Source organism: Salmo salar, chromosome ssa07 (assembly GCF_905237065.1).
Source record: "Salmo salar chromosome ssa07, Ssal_v3.1, whole genome shotgun sequence".
In the NCBI taxonomy this organism is placed as follows: domain Eukaryota; kingdom Metazoa; phylum Chordata; class Actinopteri; order Salmoniformes; family Salmonidae; genus Salmo; species Salmo salar.
The window spans coordinates 8,201,870-8,228,369 of record NC_059448.1 but is presented as its reverse complement, the minus strand read 5'-3'; the positions used below and the strand labels follow the sequence as shown (position 1 = coordinate 8,228,369).

At 44.7% G+C, this 26,500-nt stretch overlaps 1 protein-coding gene across 1 annotated transcript in view; it reads left to right on the top strand.

The window, feature by feature from the left end:
* The window catches only part of nwd2 (NACHT and WD repeat domain containing 2), a 71,802-nt gene that overhangs the window by 6,804 nt on the left and 38,498 nt on the right, over positions 1-26,500 (top strand). Inside the window, exon 3 of the mRNA XM_014206477.2 lies at positions 17,466-17,554. Within this exon, the coding sequence (XP_014061952.1) occupies positions 17,466-17,554 (89 nt within the window). The remainder of the gene's footprint in view (positions 1-17,465; positions 17,555-26,500) is intronic.

Genomic DNA, 26,500 nt, shown 5'->3' with positions numbered 1-26,500 from the left:
CCCGTTGTATAAAAGTGATAATGCCCTGGAAGCTGATATTTGGAGGATATATTGGCACGGTTTGCTGCCCCTCGGTTTCTGGGGCATTATCACTTAAATGAAAGTCTTCTATCACATTACGTCATACAGAACTAGTCACTTTATTGTGAATTCATGATACTGGTGCTGGGAGGTAGACATTGATTCTACACCAATACACAGATACATTGTTGTGGAGAGAGAACGAGAGAGAGAGGCAGTGGAAAGAATAGGGAAAGTGATCTAGAACCTATAGGGAAAGTGATCTAGAACCTATAGGGAAAGTGATCTAGAACCTATAGGGAAAGTGATCTAGAGCCTATAGGGAAAGTGATCTAGAACCTATAGGGAAAGTGATCTAGAACCTATAGGGAAAGTGATCTAGAGCCTATATCTAGAACCTATAGGGAAAGTGATCTAGAACCTATAGGGAAAGTGATCTAGAACCTATATCTAGAACCTATAGGGAAAGTGATCTAGAACCTATAGGGAAAGTGATCTAGAACCTATATCTAGAACCTATAGGGAAAGTGATCTAGAACCTATAGGGAAAGTGATCTAGAGCCTATATCTAGAACCTATAGGGAAAGTGATCTAGAACCTATAGGGAGAGTGAACTAGGAGTATAAGGCACACTAGGGGAATGTGTGCACTAAGGAAGAGATGACCTTAAGGTCTACTTATGCTTTGCCAGAGGTAACTACAGTATTATAACAGTTGTACTGTGTTTTTAGATGTTTCTGGCCCTTCTGGGTCCTCTTCCCCAGATGTGATTCAGTGTTACAGATTGATGTGTTCTCTGCCTGGTAGTGACCTAAATCCTATGATGTACAGTCGTGTCACTGCCCAGACTAGTGTAGTCAAAGACCACAGACCGTCCTCTCAGTCCCCTGTTGATGATTCTGCCTTTAAGAAGCCTCTTACCAACCACTGTAACAAGGTTACTGCCGCTACTTACAGGGGCAATATGTCACTGAGGAATTCTTTAAGAATCAATGGCTTTATGGTTCATTTAAAAGTCCAAAAAGGGATGTACAAATCCCAGATTGCCATTTTAAGGACTCGTTGTATGTAGGTTATGGGCACAATAAAACATTGAAGCTGAGATGATTTTGCTGAAAGTTGTTCTAGTTTAGTTCATACCTTATAAAAAAATCACGACAGCGGAGATGGAAACAGGTACAATTGTATAATGCCGACAGATCATTTGTTTTGTTCGACCTGGTAAAATCTTTTTGTGTCGGGTAGAATGTATTAGGCGAGAAATGGCGGTGTAAACGCCTTTATGCACAAATATTGATATAATCATCATCATGTCGAAGTTCCTCCCACTTTGACTTGGGAAAGCGTGCAGTTTTATTAGGCTGCAGATGAAATAAGTTGCGATGAACTTCACAGGGGAGGTGAAAGGTCACGGTGATCTTAAAGCACCTTTTCTGATTCTGGTGACATGACGATCGATGCTTGACTGCCATTTGACAAACACAAAATATTCTCGCTCTTAAGACTGAAGGGGTTCGATGCGTAAAATGATCTATTCCTCCTACAGCATATCATCCAATGAGATGTTCAACTACTATAACCATTTTACCCTGGAATTAATATTCTCATTTTATTTTTGTTGCGCTTTATTAGCCTTTAGTAGCCTTTAGTAGCCTTTAGTAGCCTTTATTAGCCTTTAGTAGCCTTTATTAGCCTTTAGTAGCCTTTATTAGCCTTTATTAGTCTTTAGTAGCCTTTATTAGCCTTTAGTATCCTTTAGTAGCCTTTAGTATCCTTTAGTAGCCTTTATTAGCCTTTAGTATCCTTTAGTAGCCTTTATTAGCCTTTATTAGCCTTTATTAGTCTTTAGTAGCCTTAATAGCCTTTATTATCCTTTAGTAGCCTTTATTAGCCTTTAGTATCCTTTTTTAGCCTTTAGTAGCCTTAATTAGCCTTTATTAGTCTTTAGTAGCCTTTATTAGCCTTTAGTATCCTTTAGTAGCCTTTATTAGCCTTTATTAGCCTTTATTAGCCTTTATTAGACTTTAGTAGCCTTTATTAGCCTTGATTAGCCTTTAGTAGCCTTTAGTAGCCCTTATTAGCCTTTAGTAGCATTTAGTAGCCTTTATTAGCATTCAGTAGCATTTATTAGTCTTTATTATCCTTTAGTAGCCTTTAGTAGCCTTTATTAGCCTTTAGTAGCCTTTATTAGCCTTTAATAGCCTTTAGTAGCATTTATTAGCCTTTATTAGCCTTTAGTAGCCTTTAGTAGCCTTTAGTAGCCTTTATTAGCCTTTATTAGCCTTTATTAGCCTTTATTAGCCTTTAGTAGCCTTTAGTAGCCTTTAGTAGCCTTTATTAGCCTTTATTAGCCTTTAGTAGCCTTTATTAGCCTTTAGTAGCCTTTAGTAGCCTTTAGTAGCCTTTATTAGCCTTTATTAGCCTTTATTAGCCTTTATTAGCCTTTATTAGCCTTTAGTAGCTTTCAGTAGCCTTTAGTAGCCTTTCTGTTGGACATATTATTCAAGGCCTCAGACTCTCCTTTCCATATAGCTATTCTCTCCTTTACTTAGAATATTACTAGTCTAGAAAATCTCTCTCTCTCTCCTCATCCCTTCTCACAACAACTACCTTATACACACAAGTGCATGAATAAGAATATACATAAAAATAATGTATAGAAAGAATGTATATAAAAATATATGGATGAGCGATGGCCGAACGACATAGGCATGATGCAGTAGATGGTATAGAGTACAGTATATACATATGAGATGAGTAATGTAGGGTATGTAAATATTAAAGTGGCAGCAGCCACTCAATGTTAGTGATGGCTGTTTAACAGTCTGATGGCCTTGAGATAGAAGCTGTTTTTCAGTCTCTTGGTTCCAGCTTTGATACACCTGTACTGACCTCGCCTTCTGGATGATAGCGGGGTGAACAGCCAGTGGCTCGGGTGGTTGATGTCCTTGATGATCTTTATGGCCTTCCTGTGACATCGGGTGTTGTAGGTGTCCTGGAGGGCAGGTAGTTTGCCCCCGGTGATGCGTTGTGCAGACCTCACTACCCTCTGGAGAGCCTTAGAGAGGCACTGCTCTCTCTGTCTGTGTGGGTGGACCATTTCAGTTTGTTTAAAACTTTCCCTCTGCTGTTTCCTGAAGTCCACGATCATCTGGTTTCTGAGGGAGAATAGGAACGATTGAGTCAGTTGAGCCAGTTGAGCCTCTCCCCATCTCTCTCTCTCCTCCCCCTCTATCTCTCTCTCTCTGTTTCTCCCTCCCTCCCCCCTCTCTATCTCTCCCCCCTCTCTCTCTCTCCTCCCCCTCTCTCCCTCCTCCCCCTCTCTCTCTCTCTCTCTCTCTCCTCCCCCCTCTCTCTCTCTCTCTGTTTCTCCCTCCCTCCCCCCTCTCTATCTCTCCCCCCTCTCTCTCTCTCCCCCCCTCTCTCCCTCCTCCCCCTCTCTCTGTTCCCCCTCTCTCTCTCTCTCTCTCTCTGTCTCCCACCTCTCTCTCTCTGTTTCTCCCCCTCTCTCTCTCTCTCTCCTCCCTCTCTCTCTCTGTTTCTCCCCCTCTCTCTCTCCCCCTCTCTCTCTCTCTCCTCCCTCTCTCCCACCTCTCTCTATCTCTGTTTCTCCCCCCTTTCTCTCTCCCTCTCTCTTTCTCTCTCTCTCTCTCTCTCTCTCTCCCTCTCTCTCTATCCCCCCTCGCTCTCTATTTCTCCCCCCCCTCTCTCTCTCTCTCTCCCCCCTCTCTCTCCCACCGCTCTCTCTGTTTCTCCCCTCCCTCTCTCTCTCCCCCCTCTCTCCCACCTCTCTCTCTGTTTCTCCCCCTCCCTCTTTCTCTCTTTCCCTCTCTCTCCACCCCTCTCTCTGTTTCCCCCTCCTCTCTCTTCCCCTCTCTCTCTCTCTCCACTCTCTCCCGTAGACATATCTTTCCAGAGCTAGTTAAACACAGGTACAATGAGGACCTGGTGCTTGTCCAGTGTTGGTGCTGTTATGATATTATGAGGGGCATTATAGAGTCCAGTAGAGTTTAGAGTGTGGTACTGTGCAGTTTCCTTGTGAATGTTTATGCTCTTCCAAAGCCTTCATCAGAATGACAATGAACGAACAAACACACAGTAAAACGAACTTCATACAATCAATAGAAATTTGAATCAGACGCTGTGTTTCTATGACATCTGTGTCAGTGTGTATGTAAACTGTTTAGGGCCGACCCCATTCTGTCGAATGGTCCATTGTTTGGTCAATAGGCTGTTGGTCGACCAAGATTTCTTCAGTGGAGCAGTAGCAAAATTCATGTGCAAGACACCTATTTGATTCATGCCTGTCTGAGGGGACTGATCCATTGTAGAGGCCTGTCTGAGTGGAGTGATCCATTGTAGAGGCCTGTCTGAGTGGAGTGATCCGTTGTAGAGGCCTGTCTGAGTGGACTGATCCATTGTAGAGGCCTGTCTGAGTGGACTGATCCGTTGTAGAGGCCTGTCTGAGTGGAGTGATCCATTGTAGAGGCCTGTCTGAGTGGAGTGATCCATTGTAGAGGCTTGTCTGAGTGGAGTGATCCATTGTAGAGGCCTGTCTGAGTGGACTGATCCATTGTAGAGGCCTGTCTGAGTGGACTGATCCATTGTAGAGGCCTGTCTGAGTGGACTGATCCATTGTAGAGGCCTGTCTGAGTGGACTGATCCATTGTAGAGGCCTGTCTGAGTGGACTGATCCATTGCAGAGGCCTGTCTGAGTGGAGTGATCCATTGTAGAGGCCTGTCTGAGTGGAGTGATCCATTGTAGAGGCCTGTCTGAGTGGACTGATCCATTGTAGAGGCCTGTCTGAGTGGAGTGATCCATTGTAGAGGCCTGTCTGAGTGGACTGATCCATTGTAGAGGCCTGTCTGAGTGGACTGATCCATTGTAGAGGCCTATCTGAGTTGACTGATCCGTTGTAGAGGCCTGTCTGAGTGGACTGATCCATTGTAGAGGCCTGTCTGAGTGGAGTGATCCATTGTAGAGGCCTGTCTGAGGGGACTGATCCATTGTAGAGGCCTATCTGAGTGGAGTGATCCATTGTAGAGGCCTGTCTGAGTGGAGTGATCCATTGTAGAGGCCTGTCTGAGTGGACTGATCCGTTGTAGAGGCCTGTCTGAGGGGACTGATCCATTGTAGAGGCCTGTCTGAGTGGAGTGATCCATTGTAGAGGCCTGTCTGAGTGGACTGATCCATTGTAGAGGCCTGTCTGAGTGGACTGATCTGTTGTGGAGGCCTGTCTGAGTGGACTGATCCGTTGTGGAGGCCGTGAGGCCCAGTCCATCACTCTAAGACATGTGCTACTATGCAACAATAATAAAAACAATATTATTTTATCACAAATGTGCTTTCTCCCACGTTGGATAGCAGTCTCTGTCAGCGGTTCTGAAACATCAGTGCTCTGTTGAATTGCCGCTTTTTCCTAGACCATGTTTCTATGTGCTTAATAGCAAAGTTACCCAGCATATTGGTGTTGAGGACAATGTGGCGGAGGCAGCAGTGGTGTTAGGAGATGAGAAAACAGCTCTTGCCTTAATTGTCTAAGAAAAGTGAGGCGAGAAGAAACCCCAACTTAATTAGGTCTATTTTCAAGATCCTAACTGTTAAATGTGCCTGCCTTCATAAATCATCCACATACACTACCGTTCAAAAGTTTGGGGTCACATTAAATTGTATCCGCAAAACACCAGTCTCAACGTCAACAGTGAAGAGGCGACTCCGGGATGCTGGCCTTCTAGGCAGAGTTGCAAAGAAAAAGCCATATCTCAGACTGGCCAATAAAAATAAAAGATTAAAATGGGCAAAAGAACACAGACACTGGACAGAGGAACTTTGCCTAGAAGGCCAGCATCCCGGAGTCGCCTCTTCACTGTTGACGTTGAGACTGGTGTTTTGCGGTACAACTTACTGAAGCTGCCAGTTGAGGACTTGTGAGGCGTCTGTTTCTCAAACTAGACACTCTAATCAAATCAAAGTTTATTTGTCATGTGCGCCAAATAAAACAGGTGTAGACCTTACAGTGAAATGCTTACTTACAGGCTCTAACCAATAGTGCAAAAAAGGTATTAGGTGAACAATAGGTAGGTAAAGAAATAAAACAACAGTAAAAAGACAGGCTGTATACAGTAGCGAGGCTATAAAAGTAGCGAGGCTACATACAGACACCGGTTAGTCAGACTGATTGAGGTAGTATGTACATGTAGATATGGTTAAAGCGACTATGCATATAGAGAGTAGCAGTAGCGTAGAAGAGGGTTGGCGGGTGGTGGGACACAATGCAGATAGCCCGGTTAGCCAATGTGCGGGAGCACTGGTTGGTCGGCCCAATTGAGGTAGTATGTACATGAATGTATAGTTAAAGTGACTGATGTGGTGTACTCCTGAATGCCATTGGAAGAATCCCGGAACATGTTCCAGTCTGTGATATTAAAACAGTCCTGTAGTTTAGCATCTGCTTCATCTGACCACTTTTTTATATACCGAGTCACTGGTGCTTCATGCTTGAATTTTTGCTTGTAAGCAGGAATGAGGACGATAGAGTTGTGGTCGGATTTACAAAATGGAGGGCGAGGGAGAGTTTTGTACGTGTCTCTGTGTGTGGTGTACAGGTGATCCAGAATTGTTTTCCCTCTGGTTGCACATTTAACATGTTGATAGAAATTTGGTAGAACTGATTTAAGTTTCCCTGCATTAAAGTCTCCGGCCACTAGGAGCGCCGCCTCTGGGTGAGTGGTTTCCTGTTTGCTTATTTCCTTATACAGCTGACTGAGTGTGGTCTTACTGCCAGCATCTGTCTGTGGTGGTAAATAAACAGCCACGAAAAGTATAGCTGAAAACTCTGTAGGCAAGTAGAGTGGTCTGCAATTTATCACAAGATACTCTTCTTCAGGTGAGCAAAATCTAGAGACTTCCTTAGATTTTGTGCATCAGCTGTTGTTACAAATATGCACAGACCGCCCCCCCTCGTCTTACCGGAGTGTGCTGTTCTATCTTGCCGGTGCAGCGTATATCCCGCTAGCTGAATATCCATGTCATCATTCAGCCACGATTCCGTGAAACATAGGATATTACAGTTTTTGATGTCCCGTTGGTAGGATATTCGTGATCGTACCTCGTCTAGTTTATTGTCCAATGATTGCACGTTGGTGAGTAGTATTGACGGTAACGGCAGCTTTCCCACTCGCCTTTTCCGGATCCTGACCAGGCATCCGGCTCTTTGTCCTCTGTACCTACGTCGCTTCCTCTTGCAAATAACGGGGATATTGGCCCTGTCGGGTGTTTGGAGAATGTCCTGTGCGTCTTGCTTGTTGAAGAAAAACTCTTTGTCTAATCCGAGGTGAGTGATCGCTGTCCTGATATCCATAAGCTATTTTTTGTTAATGACCACGTTAATGACCACGTTAATGAACATGTTAATATCAAAGTTAATGACCATAGTCTCATTGTCATATCACTGTGTGGTGTGGTGTCCACGTTAATGATCACGTTAATGACCATTGTCTCATTGTCAAATAAAATAAAATGTTATTGGTCACATGCACATGTTTAGCAGATGTCGTTGCAGGTGTAGTGAAACGCTTGTGTTCCTAGCTCCAACCGTGCAGTAGTATCTAACAAATCACAACAATACACATCACAAATCTAAAAGTAAAATAATGGAATAAAGAAATATATAAATATTAGGAGGAGTAATGTCAGAGTGGCATTGACTAAAATACAGTAGAATAGAATACAGTATATACAGTTGAAGTCGGAAGTTTACATACACCATAACCAAATACATTTAAACTCAGTTTTTTACAATTCCTGACATTTAATGCTAGTAAAAATTCCCTGCCTTAGGTCAGTTAGGATCACCACTTTATTTTAAGAATGTGAAATGTCAGAATAATAGTAGAGACCAAGCTATTTGCGACCAAGCTTTAACTTCCTGACTGATGTCTTGAGATGTTGCTTCAATATATCCACATAATTTTCCTACCTCATGATGCCATCTATTTTGTGAAGTGCACAAGTCCCTCCTGCAGCAAAGCACCCCCACAACATGATGCTGCCACCCCCGTGCTTCATGTTTGAGATGGTGGTTTTTGGCTTGCAAGCCTCCCCCTTTTTCCTCCAAACATAACGATGGTCATTATGGCCAGTTATATTTTTGTTTCATCAGACCAGAGGACATTTCTCCAAAAAGTACGTTCTTTGTCCCCATGTGCAGTTTCAAACTGTAGTCTGGCTTTTTTATGGCGGTTTTGGAGCAGTGGCTTCTTCCTTGCTGAGGGGCCTTTCAGGTTATGTCGATATAGGACTCATTTTACTGTGTATATAGATACTTTTGTACCTGTTTCCTCCAGCATCTTCACAAGGTCCTTTGCCGTTGTTCTGGGAATGATTTGCACTTTTCACGCCAAAGTACGTTAATCTCTAGGAGACAGAACACGTCTCCTTCCTGAGCGGTATGGCGGCTGCATAGTCCTATGGTGTTTATACTTACATACTATTGTTTGTACAGATGAACGTGGTACCTTCAGGCGTTTGGAAATTGTTCCCAAGGATGAACCAGCCTTGTGGAGGTCTACAATTTTTTTCTGAGGTCTTGTTGATTTCTTTTGATTTTCCCATGATGTCAAGCAGAGGCACTGAGTTTGAAGGTAGGCCTTTAAATACATCCACAGGTACACCTCCAATTGACTCAAATGATGTCAATTAGCCTATCAGAAGGTTCTAAAGCCATGACATAATTTTCTGGAATTTTCCAAGCTGTTTAAAGGCACAGTCAACTTAGTGTATGTAAACTTCTGACCCACTGGAAGTGTGATACAGTGAATTATAAGTTAAATAATCTGTCTGTAAACAATTGTTGGAAAAATTACTTTTGTCATGCACAAAGTAGATGGCCTACCCGACTTGCCAAAACTAGAGTTTGTTAACAAGACATTTGTGGAGTGGTTGAAAAGTGAGTTTTAATGACTCCAACCTAAGTGTATGTAAACCTCCGACTTCAACTGTACATATGAGATGAGTAAAGCAGCATGTAAACATTATTAAGTGACTAGTGTTCCATTATTAAAGTGGCCAGTGATTCCATGTCTATGTATATAGGGCAGCAGCCTCTAAGGTGCAGGGTTATGTAACCGGGTGGTAGCCAGCTAGTGATGGCTATTTAACAGTCTGATGCCCTAGAGATAGAAGCTGTTTTCAGTCTCTCGGTCCCAGCTTTGATGCACCTGTACTGATCTCGCCTTCTGGTTGATAGTGGGGTGAACAGGCCATGGCTCGGGTAGTTGATGTCCTTGATGATCTTTTTGGCCTTCCTGTGACATCAGGTGCCATAGGTGTCCTGGAGGGCAGGCAGTGTGCCCTCGGTGATGCGTTGGGCAGACAGCACCACCCTCTGGTGAGCCCTGCGGTTGTGGGTGGTGCAGTTGTCGTACCAGGCGGTGATACAGCCCTACAGGATGCTCTCAATGGTGCGTCTGTATAAGTTTCTGAGGGTGTTAGGGGCCAAGAAGAATTTCGAGGAGCTGTAGGACCTTGTTGTGTCGTCTGCAAACTTGATGATTGAGTTAGAGGCGTGCTTGGCCACGCAGTCATGGATGAACAGGGAGTACAGGAGGGGGCTGAGCACACACCCTTGTGGGGCCCCTGTGTTGAGTATCAGCGAAGTGGAGGTGTTGTTTCCTACCTTCACCACCTTGGGGGGGGGGGGCAGCCCGTCAGGAACTGGACTTGGTCTTTTACCAAATAGGGCTATCTTCTGTATACCACCCCAACCTTGTCACAACTGATTGGCTCAAACACATTAAGAAGGCAAGACATTCCACAAATAAACTTTTAACAAGGCGCACATGTTATTTGAAATGTATTCCAGGTGACTACCTCATGAAGATGGCTGGGAGAATGCCAAGAGTGTGCAAAGCAGTCATCAATGCAAAGGGTGGCTACTCTGAATAATCTAAAATATATTTTGATTTGTTTAACACTATTTTGGTTACTACATGATTCCATATGTGTTATTTCATAGTTTTGATGTCTTCACTATTATTCTACAATGTAGAACATAGTAAAAATAAAGAAAAACCCTTTAATGAGTAGGTGGGTCAAAACTTTTGAATGGTGATAGCTATGTGGGTAGTGCGTAGGGCTTGACGATTGCTATGTGGGTAGTGTGTAGGGCTTGACGATTGCTATGTGGGTAGTGTTTGGGCTTAATGATTGCTTTGTGGGTAGTGTGTAGCTGATGAGAATGCTAAGAATTAGGTAGAATTAGGCTCTGGAGTGGACATTGGGCTCTGGGGTGGACAGTGGACACTGGAGTGGACAGTGGACTCTGGAGTGGACTAAGTAGAGTGGAGAAATTATGATAGAGTGAGAGGAGAAGGAGAGGAGGAGGAGGAGGAGGAAGAGGAGAAGGAGGACTAGGAGAGGAGGAGAAGAGGAGTCGGAGAGGAGATGGAGGAGGAGGATGAAGAGGAGAGTCAGAGTAGGAGAGGACGAGGACGAGGATGAGAGTCAGAGTAGGAGAGGATGAGGATGAGAGTCAGAGTAGGAGAGGATGAGGACGAGGAGTCTACAGCATGGACATTCAGCTGTAGCTGTCAGTAAGAGCTGTGGCATGGAATTGAAGAGAGACACTTTGTGTGTGTGTGTGTGCGTGCGTGTGCGTGTACGTGCGTGTGTGCATGCGTTTCCAAGACGACAGGCGCTCTGCCATGTCTGTCACACACACTTTACACACACACTCATCTCTGTGCCATGCTTACGTCAACATGCCATACTTCATCATATCTGGGGAAAAGAGCAGCGATTTACTGTTATCAGCACCATGTGCTTTCACACACACCTTGACTTATTCCACCTGTTGTTTTGTTACAGCCTGAATTCAAAATGGATTAAAACAAATATATACAAAAATCTCACCCATCTACACACGATAACCCATAATGACAAAGTGAAAACCTTTTTTTATTTTATTTTTTTATCCTTGAGATAACACTACAGCTTGATTGGAGTCCACCTGTGGCCAAATCAAATGTTTGGACATGATTTAGAAAGAAACCCACCTGTCTATATAAGGTCCCACAGTTGACAGTGAATGTCAGAGCAGAACCTATTCCATGAAGGCCAAGGAACTGTCTGTAGATCTCAGAACCTATTCCATGAAGGCCAAGGAACTGTCTGTAGATCTCAGAACCTATTCCATGAAGGCCAAGGAACTGTCTGTAGATCTCAGAACCTATTCCATGAAGGCCAAGGAACTGTCTGTAGATCTCAGAACCTATTCCATGAAGGCCAAGGAACTGTCTGTAGATCTCAGAACCTATTCCATGAAGGCCAAGGAACGGTCTGTAGATCTCAGAACCTATTCCATGAAGGCCAAGGAACTGTCTGTAGATCTCAGAACCTATTCCATGAAGGCCAAGGAACTGTCTGTAGATCTCAGAACCTATTCCATGAAGGCCAAGGAACTGTCTGTAGATCTCAGAACCTATTCCATGAAGGCCAAGGAACTGTCTGTAGATCTCAGAACCTATTCCATGAAGGCCAAGGAACTGTCTGTAGATCTCAGAACCTATTCCATGAAGGCCAAGGAACTGTCTGTAGATCTCAGAACCTATTCCATGAAGGCCAAGGAACTGTCTGTAGATCTCAGAACCTATTCCATGAAGGCCAATGAACTGTCTGTAGATCTCAGAACCTATTCCATGAAGGCCAAGGAACTGTCTGTAGATCTCAGAACCTATTCCATGAAGGCCAAGGAACTGTCTGTAGATCTCAGAACCTATTCCATGAAGGCCAAGGAACTGTCTGTAGATCTCAGAACCTATTCCATGAAGGCCAAGGAACTGTCTGTAGATCTCAGAACCTATTCCATGAAGGCCAAGGAACTGTCTGTAGATCTCAGAACCTATTCCATGAAGGCCAAGGAACTGTCTGTAGATCTCAGAACCTATTCCATGAAGGCCAAGGAACTGTCTGTAGATCTCAGAACCTATTCCATGAAGGCCAAGGAACTGTCTGTAGATCTCAGAACCTATTCCATGAAGGCCAATGAACTGTCTGTAGATCTCAGAACCTATTCCATGAAGGCCAAGGAACTGTCTGTAGATCTCAGAACCTATTCCATGAAGGCCAAGGAACGGTCTGTAGATCTCAGAACCTATTCCATGAAGGCCAAGGAACTGTCTGTAGATCTCAGAACCTATTCCATGAAGGCCAAGGAACTGTCTGTAGATCTCAGAACCTATTCCATGAAGGCCAAGGAACTGTCTGTAGATCTCAGAACCTATTCCATGAAGGCCAAGGAACTGTCTGTAGATCTCAGAACCTATTCCATGAAGGCCAAGGAACTGTCTGTAGATCTCAGAACCTATTCCATGAAGGCCAATGAACTGTCTGTAGATCTCAGAACCTATTCCATGAAGGCCAATGAACTGTCTGTAGATCTCAGAACCTATTCCATGAAGGCCAAGGAACTGTCTGTAGATCTCAGAACCTATTCCATGAAGGCCAAGGAACTGTCTGTAGATCTCAGAACCTATTCCATGAAGGCCAAGGAACTGTCTGTAGATCTCAGAACCTATTCCATGAAGGCCAAGGAACTGTCTGTAGATCTCAGAACCTATTCCATGAAGGCCAAGGAACTGTCTGTAGATCTCAGAACCTATTCCATGAAGGCCAAGGAACTGTCTGTAGATCTCAGAACCTATTCCATGAAGGCCAAGGAACTGTCTGTAGATCTCAGAACCTATTCCATGAAGGCCAAGGAACTGTCTGTAGATCTCAGAGACAGAACTGTGAGGAGGCATATACACTTCATGAGTATGTGGACTACTACTCGTCCAACATCTCATTCCAAAATCATGGGCACTAATATGGAGTTGGTCTCCCTATTGCTGCTATAACAGCTTCCACTCTTCTGGGAAGTCTTTCCACTCGATGTTGGAACATTGCTGCGTGGACTTGCTTCAATTCAGTCACCAGAGCGTTAGTGAGGTCGGGCACTGATGTTGGGCGATTACGCCTGGCCTGGAGTCGGCGTTCCAATTCATCCCAAAGGTGTTTGATGGGGTAGAGTTCAGGGATCTGTGCAGGCCAGTCAAGTTCTTCCACACCAATCTCGACAAACCATTTCTGTATGGACCTCGCTTTGTGCACGAGGGCATTGTCATGATCAAATAGGCAAGGGCCTTCCCCAAACTGTTTCCACAAAGTTGGAAGCACAGTATCGTCTAGAATGTCATTGTATGCTGTAGCATTAAGATTTCCCTTCACTGGAACTAAGGGGCCTAGCCTGAACCATGAAAAACAGCCCCAGACCATTATTCCTCATCCACCAAACTTTACAGTTGGCACTATGCATTGGGGCAGGTAGCGTTCTCCTGGCATCCACTAAACCCAGATTCATCCGTCTGACTGCCATTTGGTGAACCTTGATTCATCACTCCAGAGAATGTGTTTCCACTGCTCCAGAATGATGGTGAGCTTTACACCACTCCAGCCGACACTTGGCATTGTACATGGTGATCTTAGGCTTGTGTGCGGCTGCTCGGCCATGGAAACCCATTTCATGAAGCTCCCGATGAACAGTTCTTGTGCTGACATTGCTTCCAGAGGCAGTTTGGAACTCGGTAGGGAGTGTTGCAACTGAGGACAGACGATTTTTACGCGCTTCAGCACTCTGCGGTCATATTCTGTGAGCTTGTGTGGTCTACCACATGCGTCTGAGCCATTGTTGTTCCTAGAAGTTTCCACTTCACAATAACAGCACTCACAGCTGACCGGGGCAGCTCTAGCAGGGCAAAAATTTGATAAACTAACTTGTTGGAAAGGTGGCATCCTTTGACGGTGTCACGTTGAAAGTCACTGAGCTCTTCAGTAAGGCCATTCTGCTGCCAATATTTGTCTATGGAGATTGCATGGCTGTGTGCTTTATTTTAAACACCTGTGAGCAACGGTTGTGGCTGAAATTGCCGAATCCACTCATTTGAAGAGGTGTTCACATACACTATATATACAAAAGTATCTGAGGAAGGGTATAAAATAATTTCTAGAGTGTTGAACATTTCCAAGAGCACAGTGGTCTTCATAATTGGGAAATGCAAAAAATATGGAACTGCCCAGACTCTGATTAGAGCTGGCCGTCTGACCAAACTGAGCAACCGGGCAAGAATGATCTTCGTCAGGTAGGTGACCAAGAACGCAATGTCCACTGTGACAGAACTTCAGAGTTCCTTGGCTGAGATGGGAGAATCTGCTAGAAGGACAACAGTCTATACAGCACTTCACAAATCTGGGCTTTATGGGAAAGTGGCCAGACGGAATCCACTCCTGAGAAAAAGGCACATGACAGCACGCCTGAAGTTTGCAAAAAGTCATGTGAAAGAAGGAGCATAAGGCAAAAGATTCTGTGGTCTGATGAGCCAAAATGTTCACTCTTTTACGCCTGAATGCAATGCGCTACGTCTAGAGAAAACCAGGCATAGCTCATCACCCATCTAACACCATCCCAACCATGAAGCATGGTGATGGCAGCATCAAGTAATGGGGATGCTTTTCAGTGGTATGGACTGGAAGACTGATAAAGATAGAGGGAACAATGAATGGAGCCAAATACAGGCAAACCCTTGATGAGAACCTGCTTCAGAGGGCAGACAAACTTAAACTCAGGCAAAGTTTTATGTTCCAACAGGACAATGACCCCAAGAATATAGCCAAAACAACCCTTGAATGGTTTCAAAACATGAATGTGTAAGTCTATGAGTGGCCTCGCTAAAGCCAAGACTTGATTCCCATTGAAAATCTGTGGAAAGACTTGAAGATTTCTGTTCACCACCGCTCCAGATGTGCAAAGCTGATACAGACATACCCAAGATGACTCAAAGCTGATACAGACATACCCAAGATGACTCAAAGCTGATACAGACATACCCAAGATGACTCAAAGCTGATACAGACATACCCAAGATGACTCAAAGCTGATACAGACATACCCAAGATGACTCAAAGCCGATACAGACATACCCAAGATGACTCAAAGCTGTAATCACCACCAAAGGTGCTTCTACAAAGTATTGAGTCAGGGGTGTAAATGCGTATGTAGCCACAGGAGGCAGATGATTCTTTGATATTTATTACATCCAAAAGGGGTAGGCAAGAGAACGGTCGTGGACAGGCAAAAGGTCAAAACCAGTTCAGAGTCCAGGAGGTACAGTGTCGAGGCAGGCTCGAGGTCAGGGCAGGCAGGTACAGAGTCCAGAAAACAGGCAAGCGTCAAAACCGGGAAGACTAGTAAACGAGAATAGAACAGGCAGGCACACGAGAAAAACACGCTGGTTGACTTGGAACATACAAGACGAACTGGCACAGAGAGACAGGAAACACAGGTATAAATATACTGGGGATAACAAGCAACACCTGGAGGGGGTGGAGACAATAACAAGGACAGGTGAAACTGATCAGGGTGTGACAAATGAGATATTTCTGTATTTCATTTTCAATACATTTGCAAACTTTCCTAAAAACATGTTTTTAAATTTGTCATTATAGGGTGTAGATGGTTGAGAGGAAAAAAAATATTTAATCCATTTTGAATTCAGGCTGTAACTTTAACAAAATGTTGAATAAGTCAAGGGGTTTGAATTCAGGCTGTAACTTTAACAAAATGTTGAATAAGTCAAGGGGTTTGAATTCAGGCTGTAACTTTAACAAAATGTTGAATAAGTCAAGGGGTTTGAATTCAGGCTGTAACTTTAACAAAATGTTGAATAAGTCAAGGGGTTTGAATTCAGGCTGTAACTTTAACAAAATGTTGAATAAGTCAAGAGGTTTGAATTCAGGCTGTAACTTTAACAAAATGTTGAATAAGTCAAGGGGTTTGTATTCTTTCTGATGACAATGTAACTGTAGTTCAGCTAGGAAATTATAGAGTGTTTAGTAAATAGCTTGCGTTTTAGAAATGCACATATTTTATAACAGAAAAGAAGCCTGTGTCATCCAAAAGCCCCTAAAAAATTATCTAACCCTAAAAATAGTGTCCTAGTTTTGTAGCACGAACCAGTCTTGAGCAGGGGACATATTTGAGTGTGACACATTTGTGTTTGATGTGTTCCATCATCACGGGGACTGTTCTTCTCCTGGGCATGTTCTGTTTTTAACTGTCTGTCCATCCAGACCTAGCCCCCTCCGGAGAGAGAGAGAGAAAGAGAGAGAGAGAGAGAGAGAGACTGGACGGGCTCTGTCCTATCCAATTATTGTAACCCGGGGGTGGGCAGTGGGAAGGAGAGAAAGACAGAAGGAGGGATGAGGAATGAAAGTGGAATAGAACAATGACCCATAGAGTCACTAGTCTAAGATACCCTCCCCACCCTAACTATGCCATGCCACGTACCCTACATACACTTTATTCCACTCAGTGTTTTTGATTCAGAAAGATGATGCCATGAGCCATTTTTTTGTCTCTGTCTCGATTTGCACACTCTCACCTATAATTTGCGAAGAGCCAATAATGGCATTTTTGGCAGATTTAGCTACTGTTGATGTTGAGGTCTGTAAGTGGGAAGTCGACATGTTATGATGACGTCATCTTTCTGAATGAAGGATATAGCCTTTTAATGTAACTGTGATACACTGCTCTCAGAACAGCCTCAACTCGTCGGGGCATGGACTCTACAAGGTGTCGAAGCGTTCCACAGGGATGTTGACTCCAATGCTTCCCACAGTTGTGTCAATTTGGCTGGAGGTCTTTTGGGTGGTGGACCATTCTTCATACACACGGGGATCTTGATACACAGTGTGAAAACCCCAGCAGCGTTGCAGTTCTTGACAAAAACTGGTGTGCCTGGCACCTACTAACATACCCCGTTCAAAGGCACTTAATTATTTTGTCCTGCACATTCACCCTCTGAATGGCACAAACACACAATTCATGTCTCAACTGTCTCAAGGATTAAAACTCGTTATTTAACCCGTCTCCTCCCCTTCATCTACACTGATTGAAGTGGATTTAACAAGTGACATCAATAAGAGATCATAGCTTTCACCTGGATTCACCTGGTCAGTCTATGTCAAGGAAAGAGCAGGTATTCTTAATGTTTTGTACACTCAGTGTATATTTGTGCTTTCTCGGGTCAATGTTGCAACCATATGGTGGTATGTACTGAATGTATGTATCATACAGTGAGAAAGCACTTCATTCATACTAATCAATGTGTTATCTCTGATAGTAATCAATGTGTTATCTCTGATACTAATCAATGTGTTATCTCTGATACTAATCAATGTGTTATCTCTGATACTAATCAATGTGTTATCTCTGATACTAATCAATGTGTTATCTCTGATAGTAATCAATGTGTTATCTCTGATACTAATCAATGTGTTATCTCTGATACTAATCAATGTGTTATCTCTGATACTAATCAATGTGTTCTCGCTGTCATCTTGTTTTCAGACACAGAAGCGGAGAGGAACGCACTGAAAGAGCATGTCTACCCCAAACTAAGGGACTTCTGCAGAGAGAATTATGGGATTGAGTTCCAGGTAATATAAAATGTCCCTTTTTTTCTCTTTGGCTGTCTTGCAGTGTAAGAAAGATGTTTTTAAACATATCCCCAGTGATGCTCAGGTTAACTCATAACCTGCAATCCCCTGTGGTTATATCCGCAGAGCGGCGGGTTTAGGGTCATGAAATATTGTGTGGATGAAGGGTGGTTGGTTGCGTTTCGGTTGAATAATGAAAAAACGATACATAAAAAAAAATCATAAATGTATCATTCTTGTGCAATTTATATCTATAGACTACATTGAGGTTTTTCTTTGATTATTTTAGGCTATCTGCCATTAAGCTTTAGGGCCTACCTTTACGCACGCCTAACAGCAGACACACCAATTGCAAAAATGCTTTTGGGAACGAGCAGAAAAAGTTAACATTGATCCACTGAGGCAATGTTAGAGTTTAATCCAATAGGAGGAAAGCTGTGGAATGGAGATTTGAAAATAAAGAGAAGGGAGGGTCAGAACAGTAATGTTTGGGAAAGATTTTAAGGGGTAAAAGAGGATGATGGCAGTGCCTATTTTATGTGTGATGATTGTGAGGCGCTATACAAATTCGACAGTCAAGATGGGGACTTCAAATAGGCCTTCGGTACCTTAAGGGAACTCTAGCCTACTGTTCAGATGGGTTAAATGGAAACTGAAATCTGGACACTGACTGAAGGTCTATAACCTCGCACATAGTCCTTTTTAACTCCTGCAGAATTAAGCATTTCTTGCAGTAAAATGATACATGAAACAGGAGTGGATAAATATGATTTCTTCCTTTCAGCATCTTGAGAGCATGCGAATGTGCAGTTAGGGACCGTCTGTAAAGGTGTTGTCTTTATCAGCATCATAAAATCATATAGTATTTCAAAGAAAACTCAAAACCTGTTTTTGCTTTGTCATTTTGGGGAATTGTGATGTCATTATGGGGTATTGTGTGTAGATTGATGAGGAAAAGCATTTATTTAATCCATTTTAGAATAAGGCTGTAAAGTAACAAAATGTGGAAAAATTCAAGGGGTCTGAATACTTTTCGACTGAACTGTAGTATTTCAACCGCATAAAATATGCATCTGGGCCGAACTGAAATCTTATCAGAAACATGTGGGTCGTTTTCACAGTTTCTATTTGCTTACTGGTCAAACTAAACTGAGTCATTTTAAAATTTAGCACAGAAATCGTAAAAATAAATGTGCATTTTCTCCCCGGTCTCTAAATGTCATTGCTCCAAGAAAGATGCAAAGATGAGAGAGAAAACTTTACCAGTATAAACTACATTGAAGTATTCATTCTATAATTTATGACATTATTCTGGTGAGCAAGGAATTATTTATTCTTCTAGGGCAACATAATGACAGAAGAGAAGTTGTTTGTATCTAAGGGAGTAAACATTATTTATAATAAGGGTTACATGGAGGAAATTGGACCTCTCTGAAATGAAAATGGAAGGCCCTCCTTTCAGCACAATATATTTGACCTAAACCCTCCCTGAATGTTTAAAATGTTTGACCCTCCCCTAAACCCAAAATAATACTGTCTCTTCTTGGACAGACCCGAGCCTTAGACATGCAGTTTTAGAAACTGTTCTTCGTCCTGTAAGCATTACATGGCAACGCAGGAATTTTGATACCGCACAAGTTGTGGAGGCCATAAGGTTATGGTTTTGCAGACCACTGTGGACAAGACTAGGAGTGGAAAGATCTCCTTTATAATCAAAACATTGTATTCATCTATCACTGTATTTACAGGTCTGAAAAGAAACAGCCTTTTATAAACATTTCATACAATTTTACATAATTTTACATATTAGCAGAATATTTTTTAAGACCACACAAATGACTGGAATTCGAGGCTAAGAATGGACAGAGAGATAGGCCTATGTGTTCATCTTATAGTATTTTTCCAATGCCAAATCACTGTGTCTTGTTTGCAAAGAAACTGCCCCAGAAACTGCCCCACGTCACTAGGAATCTGAGCATGGTACTTTCAAAAGTTGGGTCTATCTTTCCCCTCCAGACAGAGTAGGACTTACCTTTCCACCCCAGACAGAATAGGCCTACCTTTCCACCCCAGACAGAATAGGCCTACCTTTCCACCCCAGAGTATACCTACCTTTCCACCCCAGACAGAGTAGGCCTACCTTTCCACCCTAGACAGAATAGGCCTACCTTTCCACCCCAGAGTATACCTACCTTTCCACCCCAGACAGAGTAGGCCTACCTTTCCACCCCAGACAGAATAGGCCTACCTTTCCACCCCAGAGTAGACCTACCTTTCCATCCCAGACAGAGTAGACCTACCTTTCCACCCCAGACAGAGTAGACCTACCTTTCCCCTCCAGACAGAGTAGACTTACCTTTCCACCCCAGACAGAGTAGACCTACCTTTCCACCCCAGACAGAATAGGCCTACCTTTCCACTCCAGACAGAGTAGACCTACCTTTCCACCCCAGACAGAGTAGGCCTACCTTTCCACCCCAGACAGAGTATACCTACCTTTCCCCTCCAAACAGAGTAGACCTACCTTTCCACCCCAGACAGAGTAGACCTACCTTTCCACCCCAGACAGAGTAGACCTACCTTTCCACCCCAGACAGAGTAGACCTACCTTTCCACCCCAGACAGAGTAGGTCTACCTTTCCACCCCAGACAGAGTAGACCTACCTTTCCACCCCAGACAGAGTAGACCTACCTTTCCACCCCAGACAGAGTAGACCTACCTTTCCACCCCAGACAGAATAGGCCTACCTTTCCACTCCAGACAGAGTAGACCTACCTTTCCACCCCAGACAGAGTATACCTACCTTTCCCCTCCAGACAGAGTAGACCTACCTTTCCACCCCAGACAGAGTAGACCTACCTTTCCACCCCAGACAGAGTAGACCTACCTTTCCACCCCAGACAGAGTAGGTCTACCTTTCCACCCCAGACAGAGTAGACCTACCTTTCGACCCCAGACAGAGTAGACCTACCTTTCCACCCCAGACAGAGTAGGCCTACCTTTCCACCCCAGACAGAGTAGGCCTACCTTTCCACCCCAGACAGAGTAGGCCTACCTTTCCACCCCAGACAGAGTAGGTCTACCTTTCAACCCCAGACAGAGTAGACCTACCTTTCCACCCCAGACAGAATAGGCCTACCTTTCCCCTCCAGACAGAGTAGACCTACCTTTCCACCCCAGACAGAGTAGGCCTACTTTTCCACCCCAGACAGAGTAGACCTACCTTTCCACACCAGACAGAGTAGACCTACCTTTCCACCCCAGACAGAGTAGACCTACCTTTCCACCCCAGACAGAGTAGACCTACCTTTCCACCCCAGACAGAGTAGACCTACCTTTCCACCCCAGACAGAGTAGACCTACCTTTCCACCCCAGACAGAGTAGGCCTACCTTTCCCCTCCAGACAGAGTAGGCCTACCTTTCCACCCCAGACAGAGTAGACCTACCGTTCCACCCCAGACAGAGTAGGCCTACCTTTCCACCCCAGACAGAGTAGGTCTACCTTTCCACCCCAGACAGAGTGACCTACCTTTTCACCCCAGACAGAGCAGGCTTTTACTACTCTTCTTCAGTGGTTTAACCCAACAAGAGAAGAGTTTCCCTAAAAGCTGTCTGTGTTTAAACATATTCTGTTGTACAGAAAGTGAGTAGGTTAATCAATTGATAGTGACATAATTAGAATACTTCTATTTATTGTATCTCCTTATTGTCTCCTTGGCAACAGAAGGTTGTACCTCAGCCTCTGATCGATGAGCTATAGAAAGTTGTATCAGTCTCTGATCGATGAGCTATAGGAGGTTGTACCTCAGCCTCTGATCGATGGGCTATAGGAGGTTGTACCTCAGCCTCTGATCGATGGGCTATAGGAGGTTGTATCAGCCTCTGATCGATGAGCTATAGGAGGTTGTATCAGCCTCTGATCGGTGGGCTATAGGAGGTTGTATCAGCCTCTGATCGATGAGCTATGGGAGGTTGTACCTCAGCCTCTGATCGATGAGCTATATGAGGTTGTATCAGTCTCTGATCGATGGGCTATAGAAGGTTGTACCTCAGCCTCTGATCGATGAGCTATAGGAGGTTGTATCAGCCTCTGATCGATGAGCTATAGGAGGTTGTACCTCAGCCTCTGATCGATGGGCTATAGGAGGTTGTACCTCAGCCTCTGATCGATGAGCTATAGGAGGTTGTACCTCAGCCTCTGATCGATGAGCTATAGGAGGTTGTACCTCAGCCTCTGATCGATGAGCTATAGGAGGTTGTACCTCAGCCTCTGATCGATGAGCTATAGGAGGTTGTATCAGCCTCTGATCGATGAGCTATAGGAGGTTGTATCTCAGCCTCTGATTGATGAGCTATAGGAGGTTGTACCTCAGCCTCTGATCGATGGGCTATAGGAGGTTGTATCTCACCTTCTGATCGATAGGCTATAGGAGTTTGTATCTCAGCCTCTGATCGATGAGCTATAGAAGGTTGTACCTCAGCCTCTGATCGATAGGCTATAGGAGGTTGTATCTCAGCCTCTGATCGATAGGCTATAGAAGGTTGTACCTCAGCCTCTGATCGATGAGCTATAGAAGGTTAGACCTCAGCCTCTGATCGATGGGCTATAGGAGGTTGTATCTCAGCCTCTGATCGATGGGCTATAGGAGGTTGTACCTCAGCCTCTGATCGATGAGCTATAGGATATTTTACCTCAGCCTCTGATCGATGAGCTATAGGAGGTTGTATCTCAGCCTCTGATCGATGGGCTATCAGAGGTTGTATCTCAGCCTCTGATCGATGGGCTATAGAAGGTTGTACCTCAATTTCTGATCGATGGGCTATAGGAGGTTGTACCTCAGCCTCTGATCGATGGGCTATAGGAGGTTGTACCTCAGCCTCTGATCGATGGGCTATAGGAGGTTGTACCTCAGCCTCTGATCGATGAGCTATAGGAGGTTGTACCTCAGCCTCTGATCGATGGGCTATAGGAGGTGTATCACTCACTGATCGATGGGCTATAGGAGGTGGTACCTCAGCCTCTGATCGATGGGCTATAGGAGGTTGTACCTCAGACTCTGATCGATGGGCTATAGGAGGTTGTACCTCAGCCTCTGATCGATGGGCTATAGGAGATTGTATCAGCCTCTGATCGATGAGCTATAGGAGGTTGTACCTCAGCCTCTGATCGATGAGCTATAGGAGGTTGTACCTCAACCTCTGATCGATGAGCTATAGGAGGTTGTACCTCAACCTCTGATCGATGAGCTATAGGAGGTTGTACCTCAGCCTCTGATCGATAGGCTATAGAAGGTTGTACCTCAGCCTCTGATCGATGAGCTATAGGAGGTTGTATCACAGCCTCTGATCGATAGGCTATAGAAGGTTGTACCTCAGCCTCTGATCGATGAGCTATAGGAGGTTGTACCTCAGCCTCTGATCGATGGGCTATCGGAGGTTGTATCTCAGCCTCTGATCGATGGGCTATAGGAGGTTGTACCTCAGCCTCTGATCGATGGGCTATAGGAGGTTGTACCTCAGCCTCTGATCGATGAGCTATAGGAGGTTGTACCTCAGCCTCTGATCGATGGGCTATAGGAGGTTGTATCACTCACTGATCGATGGGCTATAGGAGGTTGTACCTCAGCCTCTGATCGATGGGCTATAGGAGGTTGTACCTCAGCCTCTGATCGATGGGCTATAGGAGGTTGTACCTCAGCCTCTGATCGATGAGCTATAGGAGGTTGTACCTCAGCCTCTGATCGATGGGCTATAGGAGGTTGTACCTCAGCCTCTGATCCATGGGCTATAGGAGGTTGTATCAGCCTCTGATCGATGAGCTATAGGAGGTTGTACCTCAGCCTCTGATCGATGGGCTATAGGAGGTTGTATCAGCCTCTGATCGATGGGCTATAGGAGGTTGTACCTCAGCCTCTGATCGATGGGCTATAGGAGGTTGTATCACTCACTGATCGATGGGCTATAGGAGGTTGTACCTCAGCCTCTGATCGATGGGCTATAGGAGGTGGTACCTCAGCCTCTGATCGATGGGCTATAGGAGGTTGTACCTCAGCCTCTGATCGATGGGCTATAGGAGGTTGTACCTCAGCCTCTGATCGATGGGCTATAGGAGGTTGTATCAGCCTCTGATCGATGAGCTATAGGAGGTTGTACCTCAGCCTCTGATCGATGAGCTATAGGAGGTTGTACCTCAACCTCTGATCGATGAGCTATAGGAGGTTGTACCTCAGCCTCTGATCGATAGGCTATAGGAGGTTGTACCTCAGCCTCTGATCGATGAGCTATAGGAGGTTGTATCACAGCCTCTGATCGATAGGCTATAGAAGGTTGTACCTCAGCCTCTGATCGATGAGCTATAGGAGGTTGTACCTCAGCCTCTGATCGATGGGCTATCGGAGGTTGTATCTCAGCCTCTGATCGATGGGCTATAGGAGGTTGTACCTCAGCCTCTGATCGATGGGCTATAGGAGGTTGTACCTCAGCCTCTGATCGATGAGCTATAGGAGGTTGTACCTCAGCCTCTGATCGATGGGCTATAGGAGGTTGTATCACTCACTGATCGATGGGCTATAGGAGGTTGTACCTCAGCCTCTGATCGATGGGCTATAGGAGGTTGTACCTCAGCCTCTGATCGATGGGCTATAGGAGGTTGTACCTCAGCCTCTGATCGATGAGCTATAGGAGGTTGTACCTCAGCCTCTGATCGATGGGCTATAGGAGGTTGTACCTCAGCCTCTGATCCATGGGCTATAGGAGGTTGTATCAGCCTCTGATCGATGAGCTATAGGAGGTTGTACCTCAGCCTCTGATCGATGGGCTATAGGAGGTTGTATCAGCCTCTGATCGATGGGCTATAGGAGGTTGTACCTCAGCCTCTGATCGATGGGCTATAGGAGGTTGTATCACTCACTGATCGATGGGCTATAGGAGGTTGTACCTCAGCCTCTGATCGATGGGCTATAGGAGGTTGTATCAGCCTCTGATCGATGGGCTATCGGAGGTTGTATCTCAGCCTCTGATCGATGGGCTATAGGAGGTTGTACCTCAGCCTCTGATCAATGGGCTATAGGAGGTTGTATCACTCACTGATCGATGGGCTATAGGAGGTTGTACCTCAGCCTCTGATCGATGGGCTATAGGAGGTTGTACCTCAGCCTCTGATCGGTGGGCTATAGGAGGTTGTACCTGAGCCTCTGATCGATGAGCTATAGGAGGTTGTACCTCAGCCTCTGATCGATGGGCTATAGGAGGTTGTACCTCAGCCTCTGATCCATGGGCTATAGGAGGTTGTATCAGCCTCTGATCGATGAGCTATAGGAGGTTGTACCTCAGCCTCTGATCGATGGGCTATAGGAGGTTGTATCAGTCTCTGATCGATGGGCTATAGGAGGTTGTACCTCAGCCTCTGATCGATGGGCTATAGGAGGTTGTATCACTCACTGATCGATGGGCTATAGGAGGTTGTACCTCAGCCTCTGATCGATGGGCTATAGGAGGTTGTATCAGCCTCTGATCGATGGGCTATAGGAGGTTGTACCTCAGCCTCTGATCGATGGGCTATAGGACGTTGTATCTCAGCCTACACGTATCCATTTTATAAATTTCGATCAATCCCTAATTATAGACAAGTTGACTATCAAATAGCGCACCAAAATGTAGGAAATTATTGGCAGAAACATATCCAAATTAGGCAAAAAAGAAAAATGCCCTCCCTGTCAAAACATCATTACGCCATCTCCGACTGTAGCCTACAGCGCATGTTCTACATTCGCAGGTTAGGGTTGGGTGCAGCCCTCTGATTGTCACTTTATCACATCTAGTCAGGTGGCTGCGGGTGGGTTATTAGAAATTGCTGGCAAACAAACAGCTGACCCGCGCACCACTAATATCCCCTCAAACCACGCTTTCAATATTGATCGAAAAGAGGTTTAATATTATTTAAATCGCTGTCTTGTCTGGCCCAATGATGAAAGCAGACGCAAACTCAGCAACATGCCTTGAAGGGTCCCACGAGCGAGCTGCACACAGGGGCTCTGTCTCTTTAAGGCAGACAGAAGGGCAGTAGAGATAAGGAAGGATGGTGAATGCTGCAGGATATCTCTCTTTGATAAGACTGTGTGTGTGTGTGTGTGTGTGTGTGTGTGTGTGTGTGTGTGTGTGTGTGTGTGTGTGTGTGTGTGTGTGTGTGTGTGTGTGTGTGTGTGTGTGTGTGTGTGTGTGTGTGTGTGTGTGTGTGTGTGTGTGTGTGTGTGTGTGTGTGTGTGTGTGTGTGTGTGTGTGTGTGTGTGTGTGTGTCTCTTTCCTTTGTTGTTTCTCCCTACCATGAATGAATTAGCCCCATTTTTCCCATGGCTCTCACCGATCTGGGATGATTTACATTGCAAATGGCTGCTGTGGTACTGCGCAGAGAGATTTTATCAAAAGATGTTTGTTAAACAAATCCAGGAGAGCCCCTGGAGTAAAGTCGCGGTCCGATTTTTCTGAGATTGTTCTTGAATGATTTGTCAAGCTTTTCCCTTTGATATCCGAAATGTGATGCTTTGTGGGGCCGAGTGACCTCGGAAACGGTTCCCGAAGCGGCACCAGCATGACTTAATGCAAATGACCTGCTAGGACTGTATGGTTCGATAGTCAACAGCTCACTAAACATTGAGTGTCCTGAAGAATTGGGTGTGTTTTTGGTGAATTACTAGGGTTGTCGTTGATTGACACCTAAGTAAATCACAGGGCCTCTTCTCAGGAAAACATTACAATAATAGGTTGTGCTGGCTTTTGTTCCAGACCAGCAAGAACATATCTGATGCAGGTAGTCAAGTGCATTTGCCTGATGACTCAAACTGAATTCATCCACTGCTCTATGTTCGCTACTTACCTCAGTCTGAGACTGTCGTCTTTTAAGTCCTTTGTGGTGATGTCAAAAAAAATGAGGGGTGTTGTACAAAAC